Source organism: Aulostomus chinensis, chromosome 23, assembly GCF_037954235.1.
Source record: "Aulostomus chinensis isolate RoL2024-O1b breed Wild chromosome 23, RoL_Achi_v1.0, whole genome shotgun sequence".
Taxonomy (NCBI): domain Eukaryota; kingdom Metazoa; phylum Chordata; class Actinopteri; order Syngnathiformes; family Aulostomidae; genus Aulostomus; species Aulostomus chinensis.
In genome coordinates, this window is record NC_141342.1 from 12,532,264 (window position 1) to 12,551,341 (window position 19,078).

The 19,078-nt window shown below is 42.4% G+C and overlaps 2 protein-coding genes across 8 annotated transcripts in view; both read left to right on the forward strand.

The window, feature by feature from the left end:
- The window catches only part of LOC147239634 (alpha-tectorin-like), a 30,787-nt gene extending 20,962 nt beyond the window's left edge, over positions 1–9,825 (forward strand). For 2 of the 3 annotated variants that reach the window (XM_086194870.1, XM_086194871.1), the window contains 14 exons: positions 26–624; positions 869–1,026; positions 1,158–1,558; positions 1,676–1,872; positions 2,118–2,513; positions 2,633–2,916; positions 3,035–3,312; positions 3,456–3,575; positions 5,590–5,774; positions 5,902–6,062; positions 6,551–6,799; positions 8,007–8,166; positions 8,273–8,378; positions 8,469–9,825. In XM_086194870.1, coding sequence (XP_086050996.1) covers positions 26–624; positions 869–1,026; positions 1,158–1,558; positions 1,676–1,872; positions 2,118–2,513; positions 2,633–2,916; positions 3,035–3,312; positions 3,456–3,575; positions 5,590–5,774; positions 5,902–6,062; positions 6,551–6,799; positions 8,007–8,166; positions 8,273–8,378; positions 8,469–8,494 — 3,320 coding nt within the window. In that variant the 3' untranslated portion in view covers positions 8,495–9,825. Of the gene's footprint in view, positions 1–25; positions 625–868; positions 1,027–1,157; positions 1,559–1,675; positions 1,873–2,117; positions 2,514–2,632; positions 2,917–3,034; positions 3,313–3,455; positions 3,576–3,697; positions 5,775–5,901; positions 6,063–6,550; positions 6,800–8,006; positions 8,167–8,272; positions 8,379–8,468 lie in introns of those variants that run through there. The other variant, XM_086194872.1, reaches the window with a different exon arrangement.
- Positions 9,826–12,610: 2,785 nt separating this feature from the next.
- LOC147239635 (alpha-tectorin-like) overlaps positions 12,611–19,078 on the forward strand; it is a 32,140-nt gene continuing 25,672 nt past the window's right edge. Inside the window, exons 1-11 of one of the 5 annotated variants that reach the window (XM_086194862.1) lie at positions 12,611–12,670; positions 12,914–12,985; positions 13,086–13,109; positions 14,005–14,108; positions 14,253–14,531; positions 14,642–14,737; positions 14,847–15,012; positions 15,216–15,331; positions 15,501–15,779; positions 16,465–16,560; positions 16,671–16,836. In XM_086194862.1, coding sequence (XP_086050988.1) covers positions 12,940–12,985; positions 13,086–13,109; positions 14,005–14,108; positions 14,253–14,531; positions 14,642–14,737; positions 14,847–15,012; positions 15,216–15,331; positions 15,501–15,779; positions 16,465–16,560; positions 16,671–16,836 — 1,372 coding nt within the window. In that variant the 5' untranslated portion in view covers positions 12,611–12,670; positions 12,914–12,939. Of the gene's footprint in view, positions 12,671–12,913; positions 12,986–13,085; positions 13,110–14,004; positions 14,109–14,252; positions 14,532–14,641; positions 14,738–14,846; positions 15,013–15,215; positions 15,332–15,500; positions 15,780–16,464; positions 16,561–16,670; positions 16,837–19,078 lie in introns of those variants that run through there. The other 4 variants (XM_086194861.1, XM_086194863.1, XM_086194864.1 and 1 more) reach the window with 4 other exon arrangements.

Consider the following 19,078-nt stretch of genomic DNA (forward strand, 5'->3'; position numbering starts at 1 on the left):
TGAGGAACAATTGATCTTTCTCCAGAGCAAAGCTGTCCCCCAAACAGCCATTATGAAATCTGTGGCAGCTCCTGTCCGTCCACCTGCCCCAGCCTTTCCTTCCCCTTCTCCTGTGGCACTTTGTGCCAGGAAGGCTGCCAATGTGATGATGGTTTTGTTCTCAATGGTGATCAGTGTGTACCACCAACAGCCTGTGGCTGCTATCACCAAGGACGCTATCGACAAGGGGGTGAACAATTTTGGGATGGTGAGGAATGTCAGAGCTTCTGTACCTGTGATGGTACAACTGGGGCAGTCCACTGTGTCCAAAAGTCCTGTGGTCCCCAGGAGTCCTGCCGTGTGGTGGAGGATGAGTTTGGCTGCCATCCAAACCCTCATGGCTCCTGCTCAGCTTCTGGTGACCCTCACTACCTCACCTTTGATGGCAAAGCCTATGACTTTCAGGGAACATGTCGCTACATTCTGGCAGCCCCCTGCAACACCACTGATGGGCTCCAACAGTTTTCTGTTGAAGCAAAGAATGAAGCATGGCGCGGGTTAGCAGTTTCAATCACAGCTGAAGTCTTCGTGAATGTGTGGGGCTATCAAGTGCACATGTCCAGGGAGAGAAATGGTGTGGTACAAGTGAGTACTTTTGAAGCAGACTTTCTTTATTGGATCTAATTCATCTTAAACATTTAATCTAATAATCACAACAGCTACATCAGTCCACTCCCTTCTCAAGCAACAGAGGGTGACGATTCAAAGGATGGGAGATGTAAAATAGCCTTTCAGCTAATTCTGGCATGTTCACATGAAACTTTTATGAATGTGCATTGTCCCTGATCACTAAACCTCACATTACTTAAAATACAATTTTTCCATTTAGGTAAATGGGGTGAACAAAAACACACCCATTGTCTTAGGGGGAGGTCTTGTGTCAATCTATGCCAGTGGTTCTCACACATTTGTCAGTGCTGATTTTGGCCTGGTTGTCAAATATGATGGATGGAGTACAGTGTCCATCTCTGTGCCTTCAAATTACAGGTATATTCCAATCACCCCAAGTCATAAAGCAATATTTTAACATCATAATTGAACTTGTTTTACTCAATAAATAACAACCACTCATCTGATTGACTTTATTGTCACTTTGTTTTAAATATGATCATCCACAGTGGACAAATGTGTGGTCTTTGCGGAAACTTCAATGGAAATCCAAATGATGAGTACCAGACTCCATCAGGAATGACAGTCACCAGTCCATCTGACTTTGGGACAGCTTGGAAAGTGGCGGGCAATTACACCTGCAGTGATGGATGTGGTTCCTCCTGTCCACAATGTATAGATGAGCTACCTGCTCAAGCCCAGTGTGAAGTGATTCAGGGAGCTGATGGCCCCCTCAGCTTCTGCCATGAGCAGGTGGACCCATCGCCATATTTCAACGACTGTGTGTTTGATGTGTGCATCACTGGAAATGGAGGCCAGGATCTTCTGTGCAGGGCAGTTGAGGCATATGTCAGTGCCTGTCAGTCTGCTAATGTCCGAATCTATCCTTGGAGACAGAACACCACCTGCAGTGAGTGAACCAATGTGTTCATCAGTTGGTATACAAATATATCTAACAGCTATCAGAAAAGAGCGAATCAACATCATCAACCCTCAACATCCATCATTTGTCCCCACAATTATTTAGGACTTGACTGTCCAGAAAACAGCCATTATGAGCTGTGTGGCACCGACTGCGGACACACCTGTGCCAGCAGTGTTGATGCCACCTGTGAGCAGGTTTGCTCAGAAGGATGTTTCTGTGATGAAGGTTTTCTTAGGAGTGGGACCAGGTGTGTCCCTGTGGAAAGGTGTGGCTGCCAATTTGATGGCTTTTACTATGATGTAAGTTGAATCCCTGTAGAGACATTTCTTTTCTTTGTAATTGTCCATACCGTAAAAATGAATAAGTATTAACTAGTACTAGATGTAATTCAAATTAACTTGATTCGACATATTTGGTTTTCAAAAATTATGGAATGGAATAATGTCATGATACTGGCCTCCTGTCCCTTCAGAAATATTTTTATTCTACTTATGAATCAGATGCAGGAATTAATTATTTTTAATACCTCTATCAACTGCTACAGGCTGGTGAATCATTCTGGACTGATGGGTGTTCTCAGCAATGTGAATGCCATGCTCCCAATGACCTGCGCTGTTCTCCTGCATCTTGCTCCCCTGCACAAGAGTGCACCATCAAAAATGGCCAGCTGGGTTGTTTTGGCACTATGTCTACTTGCACTGTTTGGGGGGACCCACATTACGTCAGCTTCGATGGGGCACTGGCTCATTTCCAGGGCACATGCTCTTACATCGTCACAGAGAGTGTGAGCCATGGCACCAACGAAACCCAGTTTCAGGTTGTAGCTACTAACAATCACCGTGGCAACAACCGTGTGTCATTTGTATCAGCAGTAGATATATACCTCTCTAATGAGCTAGAAAATACACACATCTGGATTGGACCTAACAAAGTAGTAAAGGTACAGTCAACTCTTCATGTACTTCATTGTATGGTACTTCTGGTATTTGTTTGATGTAAAAAGGCTTATAATGCGACCCCCCCCCCCCCCCCCCCATATTGTCTCCTTCATCCTCCCAGGTAAATGACACCAAGGTGTCTCTTCCCACCACTGCAGGAACCTTAGCTCAGGTGCTAAGGCAGGGAAGCTACATTGTGGTTGATGCCATTGACATTGTAGTCCAGTTTGATGGTCAGAGTACTTTGCTGGTCAAAATTGGCCAAAACCATGAAAACAGAGTGACCGGGATGTGTGGTAACTTCAACAGTGACCCCACAGATGACAAAGTCCTGCCCAATGGAACATTGGCACAAGATGACAATGAGTTTGGAGACAGCTGGAAGGCACCCACAAGTCTACCAGGGTGAGCTGCCAAGTCACTACAGAAAGAATACGGTCTTGTTTGGTTTCACTACTCCATACATTATGTACACTACATTTTCTACTCTCCCATTTCAAGTAATGTGTGATGTCTCATCTAGATGCGGATCCACTGATGATAGGACAGGTGATGGATCAAACAATTGTCCCCTCCTGGAACAATACTCAGAGCTCTGTGGCGTCATCACCAACTCGAGTGGCCCATTCAGTTCTTGTCACCAGCACACCGACCCCCAGCTATTTTTCACTTCCTGTGTCTATGATCTCTGCCTTTACTCTTTGGCCAATGGCATGCTTTGCTCCGCTGTCTCAGCCTATGAGAGCACCTGCTCTGGTTTAGGGTTGAACATTCCAGAGTGGCGCTCTGCTCTGCAATGTGGTATGTTTGCTCTCATCTTAAGAGACCCAAGATAACACAGAACAATAAATCTTTAGTCTAATAAGGTTAAAGGTTGCTCTACTTTGGAAAAGGGACTATGTTTCATGTTCATCACATCTCATCTTTTCACCACAATTCAACAGCTGAGTCAGACCCCTGTGAGCATCTGGACTGCACAGAATATGAGTGGTGTGGTGAGAAGCACGGAGTTTACGGCTGCTTCTGTGATGAACGCCACCATCGGACCAACAATGAGAGCTACGGTGAGGGACGTTGTTTCCCCATTTATACCAATGCAAAAAATGTAATCGGGATCAGGTGCAAAAAAAAAATCTTTAAATCGTCGTTGTCATCCTCCGCTTTTTCCGGTGGGTCCGGGTCACAGGGGCAGCAGCTTCAGCAAGGAAGCCCAGACTGTCCTCTCCCCAGCCACTTCCACCAGCTTTTCCGGGGGAATCCCGCAGCGTTCCCAGGCCAGCCGAGAGATATAATCCCTCCAGTGTGTCCTGGGTCAGCCTTGAGGCCTCCTCCCGGTTGGGCATACCTGGAACACTTCCCGAGGGAGGCGTCCAGGAGGCATCCTCACCAGATTCCTGAACCACCTCAACTGACTCCTCTTGACATGGAGGAGCAGCGGCCCCTTCGAATGACTGAGCTTCTCACCCCATTTCTAAGGGACAGCCCAGCCACGCTGTAGAGGAAACTCATTTCCGCCGCTTTCATTCGCAATCTCGTTCTTTCGGTCATCCCCCAGAGCTCATGACCAAAGGTGAGGGTTGGAGCGTACATTGACCAGTAAATCCAGAGCCTTGCCTACTGGCTAAGCTTCCTGCTCACCACAACGGACTGGTTTAGCGCCCGCATCATTGCGGATGCCGCCCCAATCCGCCTGTCAATCTCCTGCTCCATCCTACCCTCACTCATGAACAAGACCCCAAGATACTTAAACTCCTCCACCTAAGGTAGGACCACCCCCCCCCCGACCTGGAGTATGCAAACCATCCTTTTCCGGCTGAGGACCATGGCATCAGGCTTAGAGGTGCTGATTCTCATCCCAGCTGCCTCACATACGGCTGCGAACTGTCCCAGCAAGAGCTGGAGGTCGTGGCCTGATGGAGCTAAGAGGACCACCTCATCCGCAAAAAGCAGAGATGACACCCTCCTGCCAACAAACTCGAATGATCTTCTTTCTCCCAGCCACCAGTGGCAAGAGGAGCTAAAGGGCTCCACTGCCTGGCTCCAGCATGCAGGGACAGAAATGAGATGAGAAGAACTTGGACAAGAACACGGCGTAGTATACCCATATTTAGGAATTGATCGGAGCCTGCATACATGTAGCTACATGCAGTAAATGGCGCAAATACTTTTACAAGCAGATGAAATACTGTTTGCTTCATATACACCTGGACCGTGGTGGCTGTCTAGAGCAGATCTGAAAGGAAGACAGTGTAGAGAGCCTGATATGATCAAGCCACAGCATGCACAAGTCCATTCATCGTCTTCCGCTTATTCCTACATTAAGGGTCGCGGGGGGGCTCAAGCCTATCCCAGCGTCAATGGGCGAGAGGCAGGGTTCACCCTGGACAGGTCGCCAGTCCATCGCAGGGCCAACATACAAAGACAAACAACCATTCACACTCACATTCATACCTACGGTCAATTAGCATGCATAAGTGAAACTGAAAATAATCCCTGTCTTTCACAAATGGATTTCAGCTTGTGACATCCAAGATTGAGGACAAACTCACAAATTGATGAAATTTATTTGGTATTTTCTGCCTTTTCCTATATTCTAACTTTTAATTTTTTAAATTTGATTTCCTTTTTTTTGCTCAACAGAGAACAAGTACTTAACAATATTGCCTTTCACTGATCAGTTTAACCAGATTATCAATATGGGCCAATCATATCAAGTATAACTGACACGCAGCTGCTCTCATGTCTAGCCATGATTCTTTTGTGTCGGGGCTTCATTCCTGTGTCTGGAGTTATTTTTTGATAACTGGGTCGCAATTACATTATTCAACTTAGAACAGAACCTCCAACTAAATCATTCAATAATGTGAACGAAAGAAAAGAGAGTGATTTTGTGTGCTGTCTGAAAAAGAATGGGCCGAAGTTATGAGTTGTCATCAGGAGAGAAGGAAAATAGTCTGCTCCAGCTAGCTGAAAGCAGGAAGCCACTGTTAGGCCACTGAGTTTTGAAGTAAATAATATTTTGCGGGGTTTTTGTGAAAACTTCCCTCTGGGTTCTAAAGAATTTCAGTTTCTCTCTAGACTCATTCATCTCATGTGAGGGTAGTTCCGGCACCATATCTGTGTCCCGCTGCCAGCTGTTTGAGGCAGGCTTCCCCTCCAGCTCTCTCCATCTCCAGGACGAGTCCTGCAATGGCACCCTCCAGGATGGACGCCTGGTGTTCCACTTTAACAATAACAGCCAGCTATGTGGGACAATTCTAATGGTATAGTCCATAGAGAACCATGTTATCAAGTCTGGATGAAATTGTTCAGATAACTTTTTTAAGACCATCTCTTATCTACAATGTGATCATTTATTTTGAATTAACTATTTAATTATTCTCATTTAAGAGCAATGGAACTCATTTCATGTATAAGAACACCATCCAGAGTGATGAGGACACCGATGAAGAGCTGATCAACCACCAGAGAAGCATCCACTTGAGTTTCTCCTGTGAATACTCTCTGACTAAGGCCAAGTCCGAAGCTTTGGACATCAACTCTGTGGAGAGGTGACTCAGTATCTCCTGAATGTTTCATTGGCTTCTGTTGCTAAATAAAACAATATTGCAGAGTATATTTTTAGCTCAAAAAAATCCTACAAAGTATCTCGCATGTAAGAATTAAATTGCCCCTGATATTCAAATCAGTCTTGAACACTTGCTAATCATATTGTGCACTTTCACTGATACACCTCCAATTGAAACCAAAAATATGATCAGAAACTCAAGTCTGTGCCTGTCCTGTAGATTAAAGACTGAACAAATTGCAGAGACAAATACTTGAAGTGCACAGCTACTTAAAGGAAAATGGACAAAAAAGGCTTCTGTTCTCATCAGAAACTCTCTGTTGAGGGTAGGATAGTTTATTCCATTTTTTTTCTCATGTCACTTTAGGGGCTCTGTTGCTGGGGCTTGAAGAGTCAAATTTGAAACCTACATTTGGTCTCATGGTTATTGTGTCTTTCATGGTAAGTTGCAATCTGTTTGTTTGTCTGTAGCGTGGTGAAGAAGCACCTTCCATCAGGCCAAGGACAGTACAACATCAGAATGATGCCCTATCAGGACAGTGGCTTCAACTCACCCCTCACCAGTATCAGTAGAGGAATGGCATTGGACCAGAGGTTGTATATTAAGGTGTGGACAGAAGGAGTTGATGAACCAGGGAGCTTAACAGTTCTGGACTCTTGCTGGGCCACGCCTGTCAACATCGCCAACCACCCTCTACGCCGGGAACTCATCTCTGAAGGGTAAAGGAGCTCTTACAGTTTCTGTTGGCTGACTAACCTCTTCCTCCCAGGGATGTCCTGATCCAATCACATGATTGGAAATCAGGGCCAATCAGGCCATTTTAATCTGATCGGAATCAGGAAGAAAAGAGGAAGTGCAAAAACATTGGCAAAAGGAACAGCAGCTCAGTTCTAAGTAACAAAACATCAACATTGACTGTCACGTGTCAGAAACTCACGCAATTTACAGCAGGTGGGTGAGTAGCAGTAGCTCGTTCTGCAATATGAAGGTCATGTGAAGCTGATGCATCAAGGCAGCAAAACTGTCTACCGTTTGGAAATATTTTAGATTGGAGAGTGAAAACAGTGCAACAAGCATGTGTAATGTCTGCAAATTTGGCATTTATAGGAAAGAAGTGCATTCAACACTATGAATTTGACACAACACAATAACACAATAACCAGTACTCCAAGGTCACTGAGACAGCGGAGGCAAGCAACACAAAAAGAGGCTTTGAAAAATAAAGAGAAATTGCAAGAGGACAGTAAAAAGGTCAAAAGACTTGGAGCTGAGACGGCTGAATTCTTCATGTGGAATGAGAAATGTGAGATTTCACCTTCCTCTTGAACATTTGAAGCCATGATTGGACATGGCCTCCCCACGACTTTACAACCAGTTTCGTAACCACCTTCAAGCCCTTCCTTCCTGGAGCGCTTCCTTTAACCGGTGTCATTGCTTAGCCTCACTGCACAATTGGTCCATCCCAGTTCTGATTAAGACAGTGCGACCCTGCATATCCAGCACTTAGAGAGAGATACCATAGAACAGAGCAGGTGCAAAAGGGGAAGCTGAATAGTTGAGGAGTAGACTATCGACAATGCAACGCATTTAAAGGGATTTGTTAACATGGTTACTTTGTGCTGCATCACAAGCTTTAAATACATTTCATTTAGTTTACTCTGTTAAAACCAGTTCTGCATTGACTCCACTTGTGCCCGGCGTTTCATAATTGTGACTGTTATTTAGACTGAATTAAAAAAAACCTTAAGGGACAACGTGGATATGGGCTTTTATCACCCTTTTCTTAAAGCTTTACTGAAGTATTGGATAAGGACTCCAATTGGGACACCCATTATTATTTCCTCTTTCTCTCATAATGTAATCCTCTGACTTCATGATCTTCTGCCTGCTAACCCTTTGTGTCCTACCATCTCCTCGGTCTTACAGGTGTGCAAACCCTAAAGACGGCTCAGTAGAGATGATCCAGAATGGCATCTCCACCACGGCACGTTTCTCTTTCAAGTTGCTCACCTTCCCCAAATATTCATCCATCTACCTGCACTGCTCTATCCACCATTGTCTTTCAAGCCACAACAACTGCAGCCCTGTAAGTACAGTACCACTCTGTGTGTGTAGTGAGATGACATAGATCACCACCAAAAGCATCACCACCAAAAGCATCAGCACAAACCTGTGGTGTTGTTTCTTGGTAGCAATGCCACCCAGGCTCCCACATCAGACGTCGGAGGGCTGTATCATACCATGACGCTGCAGCCTTGTCACTAGGACCACTAGCCCTGACGCTACGTAGCCCTGGAGGTAAAACTCCCTCATGTTTTCATAGCTTTAATAACTCCTGCTAATTCCATCTTGATCACCTCTTTGTAAACTTTGGTTCTTTTCTTGCAGACAGTGGAACGAAATCTCGCCGGTGACCCTGCCGGGCAGTTTGCTCACTGCCCAAACTCTGTTAAGGAAGTCAAAGATGATGCAAAATCAGTGTGCACAGACACATATTACCAGAGTACTTTTAATATCACCTGCTAAAACAGCAAGAATGTGATAGATGCAAGTTTCCTCTCATCTCCAAAACAAATGTTGAAACACTTTGGTGTCTATAATTTTGAAATTGCTAGACAATATTTTCTGACAAACATGATATCTCTTGGAAAGAGGTGAAGAGGAAATAATGCTGCAATGACGGAAAAATGAATTGGAAAAAAATGTGTGCCTTTATCTGTCAGGGTCAGCTCTCCTTCTGCTTCTCCCTCTCACCTGAGGTGGCAGTAGCAGAGCTGTCAGCTCTGTGGAATTTTCTAAGGTTGATCTAATTCATGAATTGAAAAATACACCAATAATATCTAGCATTATGGGGGCTACTCCTGGGTTTTAGTTATTACTCCAACACAAAAGTTAATGCAATTTGGGGAAAAAAAGGGCTCAAGGGAATGGGAAAATTTGCTTATAAATTTTCTTTCAAGAAATTAGAACCAAGGAGCCAACATAACTCTCATATCCATCTGGTCAACGAACTGAAATACTGTATATACTGGTAACATATTGTGTTACGACGGGTATTAATTTGTTTTACTTCCAAACAAAACAAATTCAGGTCAACCTGAATAAAGGCGAGGCGTTTTTCTAAAACTATCAGATGGATTTATTTTTGAAGTTTATGTGGCAATTTATTAGTCGAGCACCATTTTCAGGCGGGGATATCTCTGAACGCCCACTCTGCTCCGATTCTCACAAAGGCCTGATTCGCATGACACACACACATTTTAACAGAGCTGGTGGACATGATTATGTGCCATATATGTGGATAGAGAAACATTTATTGCGCATTATTTTGTTTATGTCATTGGATTGCAAACACTGTACTTAAGTATTGATATCATTGCTTTACATTCCTCCACATCTAAAAATGTTTTTATATTCTGTGTCAAAAATGACCATTTTTTTCCATGCTTGATTGAAAATTACATTAAATGTATTTAAAGAATAAAAGAATAGTTTAAATGTTTTTGTGGAGAATACATTACAATGTTTAATAATAGGCTCCTCCATTTTATATAAAGAATTTTTTCATAGAGTTTGCTGAAAATGTGCTGTATCAGGCGGCACGGTGGTGCAGTGGTCAGCATGGTCACCTCACAGCAAGAAGGTTCCGGGTTTGAGTCCTGGCTCCAGCACGGGATCTTTCTGTGTGAGTCAGCATGTTCTCCCTGTTCCTGTGTGGGTTCTCTCTGGTACTCCAGCTTCCTCCCACAGTCCAAAGACATCAAGAGGGGGACGAGGCTGATTGATACTCTAAATTGACCGTAGGTGTGACTGTGAGTGTGAATGGTTGTCTGTCTCTATGTGTTGGCCCTGTGATGGACTGGTGACCTGTCCAGGGTGAACCCCGCCTCTTGCCCATAGCCGCTGGGATAGGCTCCACCCCCCCGCGACCCTTAATAGGAATAAGCGGAAGAAGATGGATGGATGGATGGATGGATGGATGGATGGATGTGTTGTATCATTATCAGGATATGAATGTCCATCTTGGTTATCAAGTTCAAGTCTCTCAATTTTGGCCTGTTTCATAAAACTCTATGTTCCCAGTTTTGATCTTGCATACCTGTCTTTTGTTGCATGCCCGCTAACCACTAGTAACCAGAGCAAGTTACAGGTGCATGTGTTCTTACATGGGGTGGGGGGGGGGGGTGCAATTTCCTCATACATTATTGTCGATACAGTATATAATTATTTTGTTTTGGAAAAAAGTTCACTACTAACAGAAGTTGACTTTGGAAAGAGATGGAAAAATGTCAGGGACAGATACCTGAAGGAGAGAAAGACAAAAAGGAAAAGAGAAGTTGTTCAGAGTCCATACAGAGATTTATGGAAACACTTCTTCCTGGTTTCCATTTTAGTGGCCTAACAACTGCCACCAAGATGGGCAAATGAGCTTCTGCCAGCCAGCTATTTATTCCATGACAAGAATCTTACTTGCTTCAGGAAGGGAAAAGTTCTGCTCGAGAGGGACCAGCTTCTCTCTAGCTGGAACCCACTGATGTCACCCATTTTTGATCACAATTACGGTGTCTGCACTCTCATCTTTCGCAGTAAATTCTAACAACATTTAGAGAATAAAACCTTGTGAGTTTACTTAGCATTTCACTATGGCTCAGCTTGAACAAGGCACTGCTCTGCAAATTGAAATAAACGTGCAAGTCTTACTGGCTCCAAGAACTCAAACAGTTTAATCCAGCAGATTTCTGTGACCAAACCAGACAGCACAAATGTAAAACCCAATTTAAACCAGTATGACAATCAACTTCGGAGGAGTATGGGAGTGAGGATCAATTTCAGAAACCTTTCAGAAAATTTTGGGCAAGTTTCATCATGATCTCGTCAAACCTCGACATGGAAAGGTAAGAACTACATCGCACTTAGCTGTTCTGTTGACATCCTGTATGTGACACCTGTTTGTTGTAGAAAATTGTGTGGTCCAGTCTACGAACTACAATCATTAGAAAAGACTAAATAAGTGGTTCATAAACAAGAAAACTACGTTTATTTTTAAATGTTTAACTTTAGACACTATGTCACTTTTGGTCTTAATCTTTGTCAGTTGTAAACAAAGTTAGTTGAAATTTAAACACTTTGTTTACAGCATGCATGAAAGTCATGGGGTTAAGTTACTCGCTAAACTCGTCAGGTTGTCTATCTTGACATGCAAGTGTTTGTATTGGTTGTTACTGAGGTAACGGTCCAATCATAATGATGATGAGGGGAGCTCAGCGGCTGTGGAGGCTCGCGGCGCAGCCCAGAGGAGCAGGTTCTACTGTCCAGCTGTCAAGAAAATGCTCATTACCATGGTGGATACACTTTGTCAATGTGTGTGGGACATTTTTATTCTGACACAAGGCAAAAAAAAAAAAAAAATCATTTCTGTGATACAATGCTCCTTGTAAAAGGTGTAGTGTGTTGCAATGTAGATGCTAATCGTGATTAGCATGTTAGCGTTTCATTGCCTAGCAACGATGAAATTTGTTGTAATGAAGTTGCGGTGAATGTTGGTTGATATTTCCAAAATGTGTTGATGTTGACCGTTGATGTTCACGTAAAATGTGCTCAGAATGAGCTTGTGAAGGCTCTTTCCAAAAAACTGACTAAGACAGACATTTGTGTGTTCTTGCGAATGAGTTGGACTAGGAGACTTTTTTTTTTTTTAAACCGGAGAGCATAGAAGAACCGTGTGGCAGCAATCCTCTCATCCTGTTGGTTCACAATGTCCACTGGATGTCCCTCTCATCTCTCTTGACATTCCCCCATCATTCCATCATCCAGTCTGCTTATCTGATTGCCCCTGAAGGTTGTGAGTAAAAACTAACCTGCATATTTTGTTTATGCCCGCATTTTAAATGAAGTGGTCACAGAGTTCAAGACCTCAATGCTCACAAACATGAATTCAGGCAGTGTGGGTTTTTGTGTGATGGAGGAATTATGGATATTTGAGACGACAACTCCTTGTATATTTAGGAGCCCGGAGCCCCAAGCCATATACGCGATATATAAAAAGTAAGATGGGACCTTTTTGGAATGTAGATCTTGCTGAGGTCACCGCACTAACTTGGCTCGGGTATAAAATAAAACTCAACCTGTCTGATTGAAGTACTAATTAAACTACTAAAACGTACTAGGTAGGTTTATAACACACAATTATGCAGTTGTACACAAATGTAAGGATATTTTGTGTTTTGTAGTTATTACTTACAACAACTGTAAAAGGATGGGGTCAAATTAACACGTAACCTTCTATCACCTTTTTGTTTTGAATAGATTTTGAAAAAAAAAGTTTAATATGTTTAGTAAAATATTCCTCTTGGATTCTTTTAAACTGATTTCAAGGACATTGTAATGAGGAAGTAGTAAAATTCCCTCAGTATGAAGATATGCCCATAACTGGTCGGACAACAAACTTATGGCTTACTGACGACAAACTTATGGTTTACTGACAACAAACTTATGGTTCTGTGCCAAGTTTTCCTAAATGAAGCCCAGTTGCAGTCCTTCAGTCTCAGTAGGATCAGAGGAAAGACGATGAAGGAAGCACACACGAACAGGTAAAAATGTATTTTGGTCAAGTTTACGATTATCAACCGCTTTGATGAAGTAGGATGGTTTTTCATTTAAAAAATGCTGTAAAGTATCAATTCGATTGTAGTATTGTACAGTACAGTTAGAATTAACCAGTACGGTAGTTTTGTTTTGCTCACTTCACTTGCAACTTTCCGTCAAGTAAAGCAGCTTTGTTTTCCATTTTTATATCGACTCAAGTCTGAAATGTATTCCTCTTCTTTGCTCAGCAGATTTGAATTCTGAGTTTACCAGAATGGCAAATCAACTCATGTTGCCTGTGCTACTTTTGGGAATGATAGGTACGTACAGAATTCAATTCACTTACATTTTTGTTGAGGCATAATTTATTGTTTGCAGTTTCTGTTTGTGCCAAATCAAACCTTTTTGTGTTGTTTATAGATGCGGTGACTCCTCAGAGTTCAGGTACGTTGAAGCGAGAGAGTTTTCATCCCAACTTATAACAGGACAATGAAACAAACAACTGGACAAAAGATAATGACTGTCAAAAGACATACAACCACCTCCTCCCCACTCTGCCAGGAATCAATCGGGGAAAAAAAGCAGGCGATAGCGATCACGAATGGTGGGCAACAAAAACAACCTTGCTTCTATAATTATGATAAAACATCAAGTATGGAATGGATGGAGTAAGGAATTTGCAGAATAATTATTTAGCTTTCTGTGTATGGTGTGTTTTCAATTTACAGTTACTTCGAGCTGCGCATGTATGTTACCCACCTTTTTTTATTCAGAGGCATTTAATGAGCAATCCTTTGACCTACGAATATTAAACTGTTATCACAGCAAATGGATCGAACCCATCAAGTGAGTCATTTTGTGGGTGATAAAACAATGAATTCAACATTTTTACTGCCTTTTCTTTCATAATGTAAGTTTATGAAAAAAGGAAGCAGTGTGGATGGGGGAGAGGCATGAAAATCCAGGGAAGCATTTTCACTGGTGGCAAAAATAACACCCTTAGAGAGGGATTTTAACACAATATCTGATCCTGATTTTTGACACACATTGGGCTTTTGGGCGTTGATGGTTTGGTTCTTGGCCAGTGCTATACCCTCTATCTAGCTTCATGGTAAGCTGTCTCATAGTTTTTGCATAACCATGCTTAAATTAATGATCTCCTTGATGGAGGTTATCAAAATAATTTCTACTGTGTAAGCAACATTTTGTGTAGATTCCAACATGAATACTCGTGATTTAGTGTGCTGGTCCAGAGTCGCCAATGCTGTTCATTTTCAGGACCAGGTCATAAAGGATGGCCATTGCACTTATCCTTTTTTTTTGTCTTTTGTCACTTTAGGAGCCCTCTACCAAATAAATGAAACAATAACCCTGGGGGGTTCTGCTGCAATTGTCCTGGAACAGCCTTTTGTTTATTTTGGACGATCATATAATCAGATATATGTATGTAAATGTGGATGTTTTAATGTTGGCAAAATGTGTAACGTTTTGTGAAGGAAGGAACTGTAGTATACATAATGTGTACAAAAATGTATGAATAAATACATATTTGTTAATGAACACTAACAACTAGTTTCTGTTTTCCAGGTGAACTACAAAGGCTACCTGACCTTTGACTTAGCATTTTACCCGTACACACCTTCCATGTTCCCAGCACGTGGCTCAGGAGACATCATTGCTCCATTCTGGACAGATTTCAATTACAACACAAATGGTGTCATATCCTTCAACCAATACACCAATGGCAGTGTTCTCCAACAAGCTACAAGTGACATTCAAGAGTACTTCCCAGAGTTGAACTTTACTGCCACCTGGGTCTTTGTTGCAACATGGTATGTGGTACCAGACGATGAGACCACCGAAACAGTAAGTCAACTTTTAAATTAGTGCATACATTATGTGTGCATGGTTTTGTATAATGTTATCGTTAATATTGAGGTAGAAACCTAAAAACTCAAGTTTGTTTTTTTGTTCAGCAAACAACTGTGCAGGCAGTGTTGATCTCTGGTGGCCAGGACTCGTTTGTACTGATGAACTATGGGACAATCGCTCCAACAAGTCAAACAGTTCAGGTGAGAGACATTAAAACGGTATGCCATGTACAGCAAAATATGTTTTTTATGAAGTTTCTATAACTTTCTTCAATCTGATTGCATCTGTCTTTCTGGCATGACTTTCCAGGCTGGTTATGACACAATCGGTTCCAGCCACTACTTCTCAATCCCTGGATCATTCTCTGACACTGCAACAGGAAGTAACTCTACTTTCCGCCTGAGCAGCAATGTGAATGTACCTGGACGCTGGGCCTTCCAGGTTGATGATGGACCACTTGGCTCCACTTACAATGGTATGTGAAGACCAGAGGTCACACGCTGATTATTTTAGATGCTTTGTTCTACATTTACTTTATTCAGATATCTGTGTTTTTTTTTGTTTATAATCATTTAACTTCATAAATGTTCATCAGATAATTTCCTTCCACACAAAAACTGAAAATTGTATCCAATATATCTCATTCTAATGAAATTGATCATCTTTTTTTTTCTTTAGGACCCCTCTACTCAGTTCCTGGGACAGCAAGCTATCTTCCCCTTCGTGAATATTCTCATGGAATCAACCTGGAACAGCCTTTTGCTTATTTTGGACGATCATATAATCACATAAATGTGTGTGAATATGTTTTGTATTATGTTTGCAAATCCATGGAATGGTGTGTTTTGTGAAAGAGAATTGTTTTTTTTTACACTCTGTATGCAAGAACTACATATAAGAAGGTATTTGTGATACAGAATATTGAGAGCTGTTTTTTGGGGGGGGGGGGGTGGTTTTCTTCAGGTGAACGGGAATGGACTTTTGACATTTGTTTCACCCTGGTCCTGGGGCTCAACTCAGAAGATCCCAGCACGTGGCTCAGGAGACATCATTGCTCCATTCTGGACAGATTTCAATTACAACACAAATGGTGTCATGTTCTTCAACCAATACACCAATGGCAGTGTTCTCCAACAAGCTACAAGTGACATTCAAGAGTACTTCCCAGAGTTGAACTTTACTGCCAGCTGGGTCTTTGTTGCAACATGGTTTGTGGTACCAGACGATGAAACCACTGGAACAGTAAGTTAACTTGTTTAAATTGTGAAACACATAAAAAAAAACATCATATTCATACTGTGGTATTTTTATATTACCAGAGAAACATTACAGAATCAGAATTTTTACTGTCATTACACATCAGTACAACAAAGTTATGTTTGGACTCATTAGGTTCAGTTAAAAAGAAATATACTACAGCAAAACAATAGAATATAAAAATAGAGGAATAAATAGAAGTGCAGAGGAAATAACTGCTTCTTATTTACAAATTAAAAAATATAAAATGACATTTTTAATAAATAGAATTGTGAAGAAAATTAAGGAATCAGATATTGCATAGGTTTCAATATTGCACCGGTGATATTGTGTATTTCTCTTGAAAAAGATGATGTGGCTATTTCAGTGTTCATTTCGAAGAGCAATGGCGCTTGGATGTGTGGTGATTCTGAGTCTGTTCTGGATTTTATTGTCCTGTAATGCCTCCCTGATGGTAGCAGTTGGAACAGGTGATGTTCCTCATTCATGTGTAGGGGGCTGGGAGTCACAAGTTCTTTATCTCCTAAAATCCACAGTTAATTCCTTTGTTTGTGATGTTTTGAGAACCAGGTAATTTTTGCTGTACCACAATGATAGCTTCCCTACCTCAACGCTGTATGCTGACTGATCTTCCCCTAAAGTGCTCTAAAATCACAAATATTTGTTTCAGCAAACAACTGTGCAGGCAGTGTTGATCTCTGGTGGCCAGGACTCATTTGTACTGATGAACTATGGGACAATAGCTTCAACAAGTCAAACAGTTCAGGTGAGAGACATTAAAACTATACAACGTGCAGAAATAAATAACATTTAGTAGTATTTTACCAGGCCTTATTTTAATGTAAATGCATCTGTCTGTCTTACATGACTTTCCAGGCTGGTTATGACACAATTGGTTCCACCCACTACTTCTCAATCCCTGGATCATTCTCTGACACTGCAACAGGAAGTAACTCAACTTTCCGCTTGAGCAGCAACGTGAATGTACCTGGACGCTGGGCCTTCCAGATAAATGATGGACCACTTGGCTCTACTTATGATGGTATGTTAGGACTACAGGATCCACTATGATCGTCCTTTCTGTGTTGACCTCTCTGACATATCGCCACTTGCTGTTTTAATTGTTAATATATTGGCTTATTTTCTATAATCGCAAAATTTAGAATGTCATCAATTAAAATAATTATTGTTTGCATATTGAGCATTTTAATGGTATAACACTGAGCATTGTTTCCACAGTAATACAGTGTATGAAATGTTTGAAGTAAATCACTGAAAGTCACATCAAACATGATTTTCAGCTGGTTGAAGCCATGCAGTGCACCCTAACATTATCAAAAATTAAAATAAGAAAAGTTTTGCCAACAATTAAAAGAGCACGCTTTCAAGTAGGTACCTCCTTTCAGGCCAATTTGAAAAAGTGCTGTCATAAAAAAAGTCTGTCGCTATCATTGAGTGGGTTAATTCTTGGCCCAGCTTAAGTCACCCACCAAGTTTGGTGAAAGTTAGTTGAGTATTTTCTTCATAATCCTGCTGGAAGTTGTACAAATAAACAGATAGGTGCAGGTGAAAAACAACCTCCATAGTAGAGTTGATCATTTCTTTTTACACATGCAGTCTTCTGTCTGTAGCAGTGGCTTTTAAACTTTTTAAACCAAGTACCACCACAGAAATAAGTAAGCTCTCCAAGTACTGCCATTATGACTAAGGGTCGACCAATTAATTGGTTGGCCGATTAATTAGCACGATTTTGCTTGTATCACATCTGGCCTTTGAGGCAGCCCCCAAATCTGTTGCAAAGCCCCTGCAGAACAAACATGCCATGTGTCAGGTGTACATGATCCACAAAAACACTTGTTGTTGACTTGTTTAAAATATCTCAAAGAAGAAAGAGTCCAGACTCGAAAATAAATACGACCAACATAAAGAACGTATTCAGAGACAAAAATGTCAACTGAGTCAGACAACAACGTGTCTGACTGAGGAGGAGCAGCACAGCTTTTCCAGCACAAATTAAATAGAGATGTTTTCAGAGAAAATGAGACGTGGCCCTGGCTTCACTGAAGACCTGACAAGAATCATGGTTCTCAGGTGGCACCCCGGAAAGGTTGGGTGGAGGGCTGGATCTGGAGATGGAGGAATGAAGCAAAGCTGAGACTTGCTGCAAGCACCTTACATGACAGGAACAGCTCCACTCCAGAACAGCCCCAGTGACCCAGTCGATGTGAGGGTTATGACGACAGAGCCATGAATACCCCAGGATGAGTGGCAGGTGGGAAGAGCTCAGGATGTGGAACCGGACTGTTTTATGGTATTACCTGAAAGTTGCTGGTGGACAGGAGGGGTCTGATGAGTGTCAGTTCCCAAGATGTGTCTGTTTAAGGCTCAAGCAGGAACCTGATGAGAAAAAGGAACCCACTCGAGCCCCAGCTGAAGGACCACCTCCTCATTGATAATACAGGTATCAGCCCCCGAGTCAATAAAGATAGAGAAGGTGTAAGAGCCATCTGGAAAGGGGAGACAGCCCTGGAACAGAGGTCGTCTGGCTTTGGGGAGGTGACAGGAGAGTTGAGCTCACCAGAGTCTCCCCAACTACTGGTGAGCTTCTGGTTTACCTGGACAGTTGGAGATGTCGTGTCCTGCTGCCCCACAATAGAGGTAGAGATTCGACTTGTGGCAGGTGCGACCCACCTGCTTGGGCTCAGGATCCCCAATCTGCTAATCCAGTGAGGTGGAGTTGGCTGTGGCAGCACTCCCACGGGAGCGCCGTGGAAGAGAATCATACTGATACTTGTGGACGAGTCTGGATACAAAGGTGGATGTGGATGGCCAGATCATTCACCCCATCCCAGGTGATGACGGTGCCATGCAAAACCAGTTCATCTTTAATATTGTCCACTAGACAGTGGAGGAAGGCGTCACAGAGGGCAGAGCTGTTCCAACTGTTCTGGCTGCCTCTGATGCGGAAATCAATTGAATAATCTGCTACTGTTCGCTCGCTGTGTCAGCGTTTACCCATAGTCAAGCCTTCCCTGTCAGGTGGTTGATGGCAAATGTTACCTTCGCCGAGAAGAAGCTGATGTTTCAGAAGTGGAGGCAGCTCACCCTACCTTAGGGCTTTTTCTGGAAAAAAGGAGGACTTGAGTACAGGGTGATGACACTCCTGGGTGAGGACACTCTCACGACAAAGAACTGGGACAATCTCAGAAAAGGTCGGATCGCTTAATGGAAGTGGCTGTAGCAAAAATATGTCATACAGAAGCTGAAACTTGATCATTAACAAC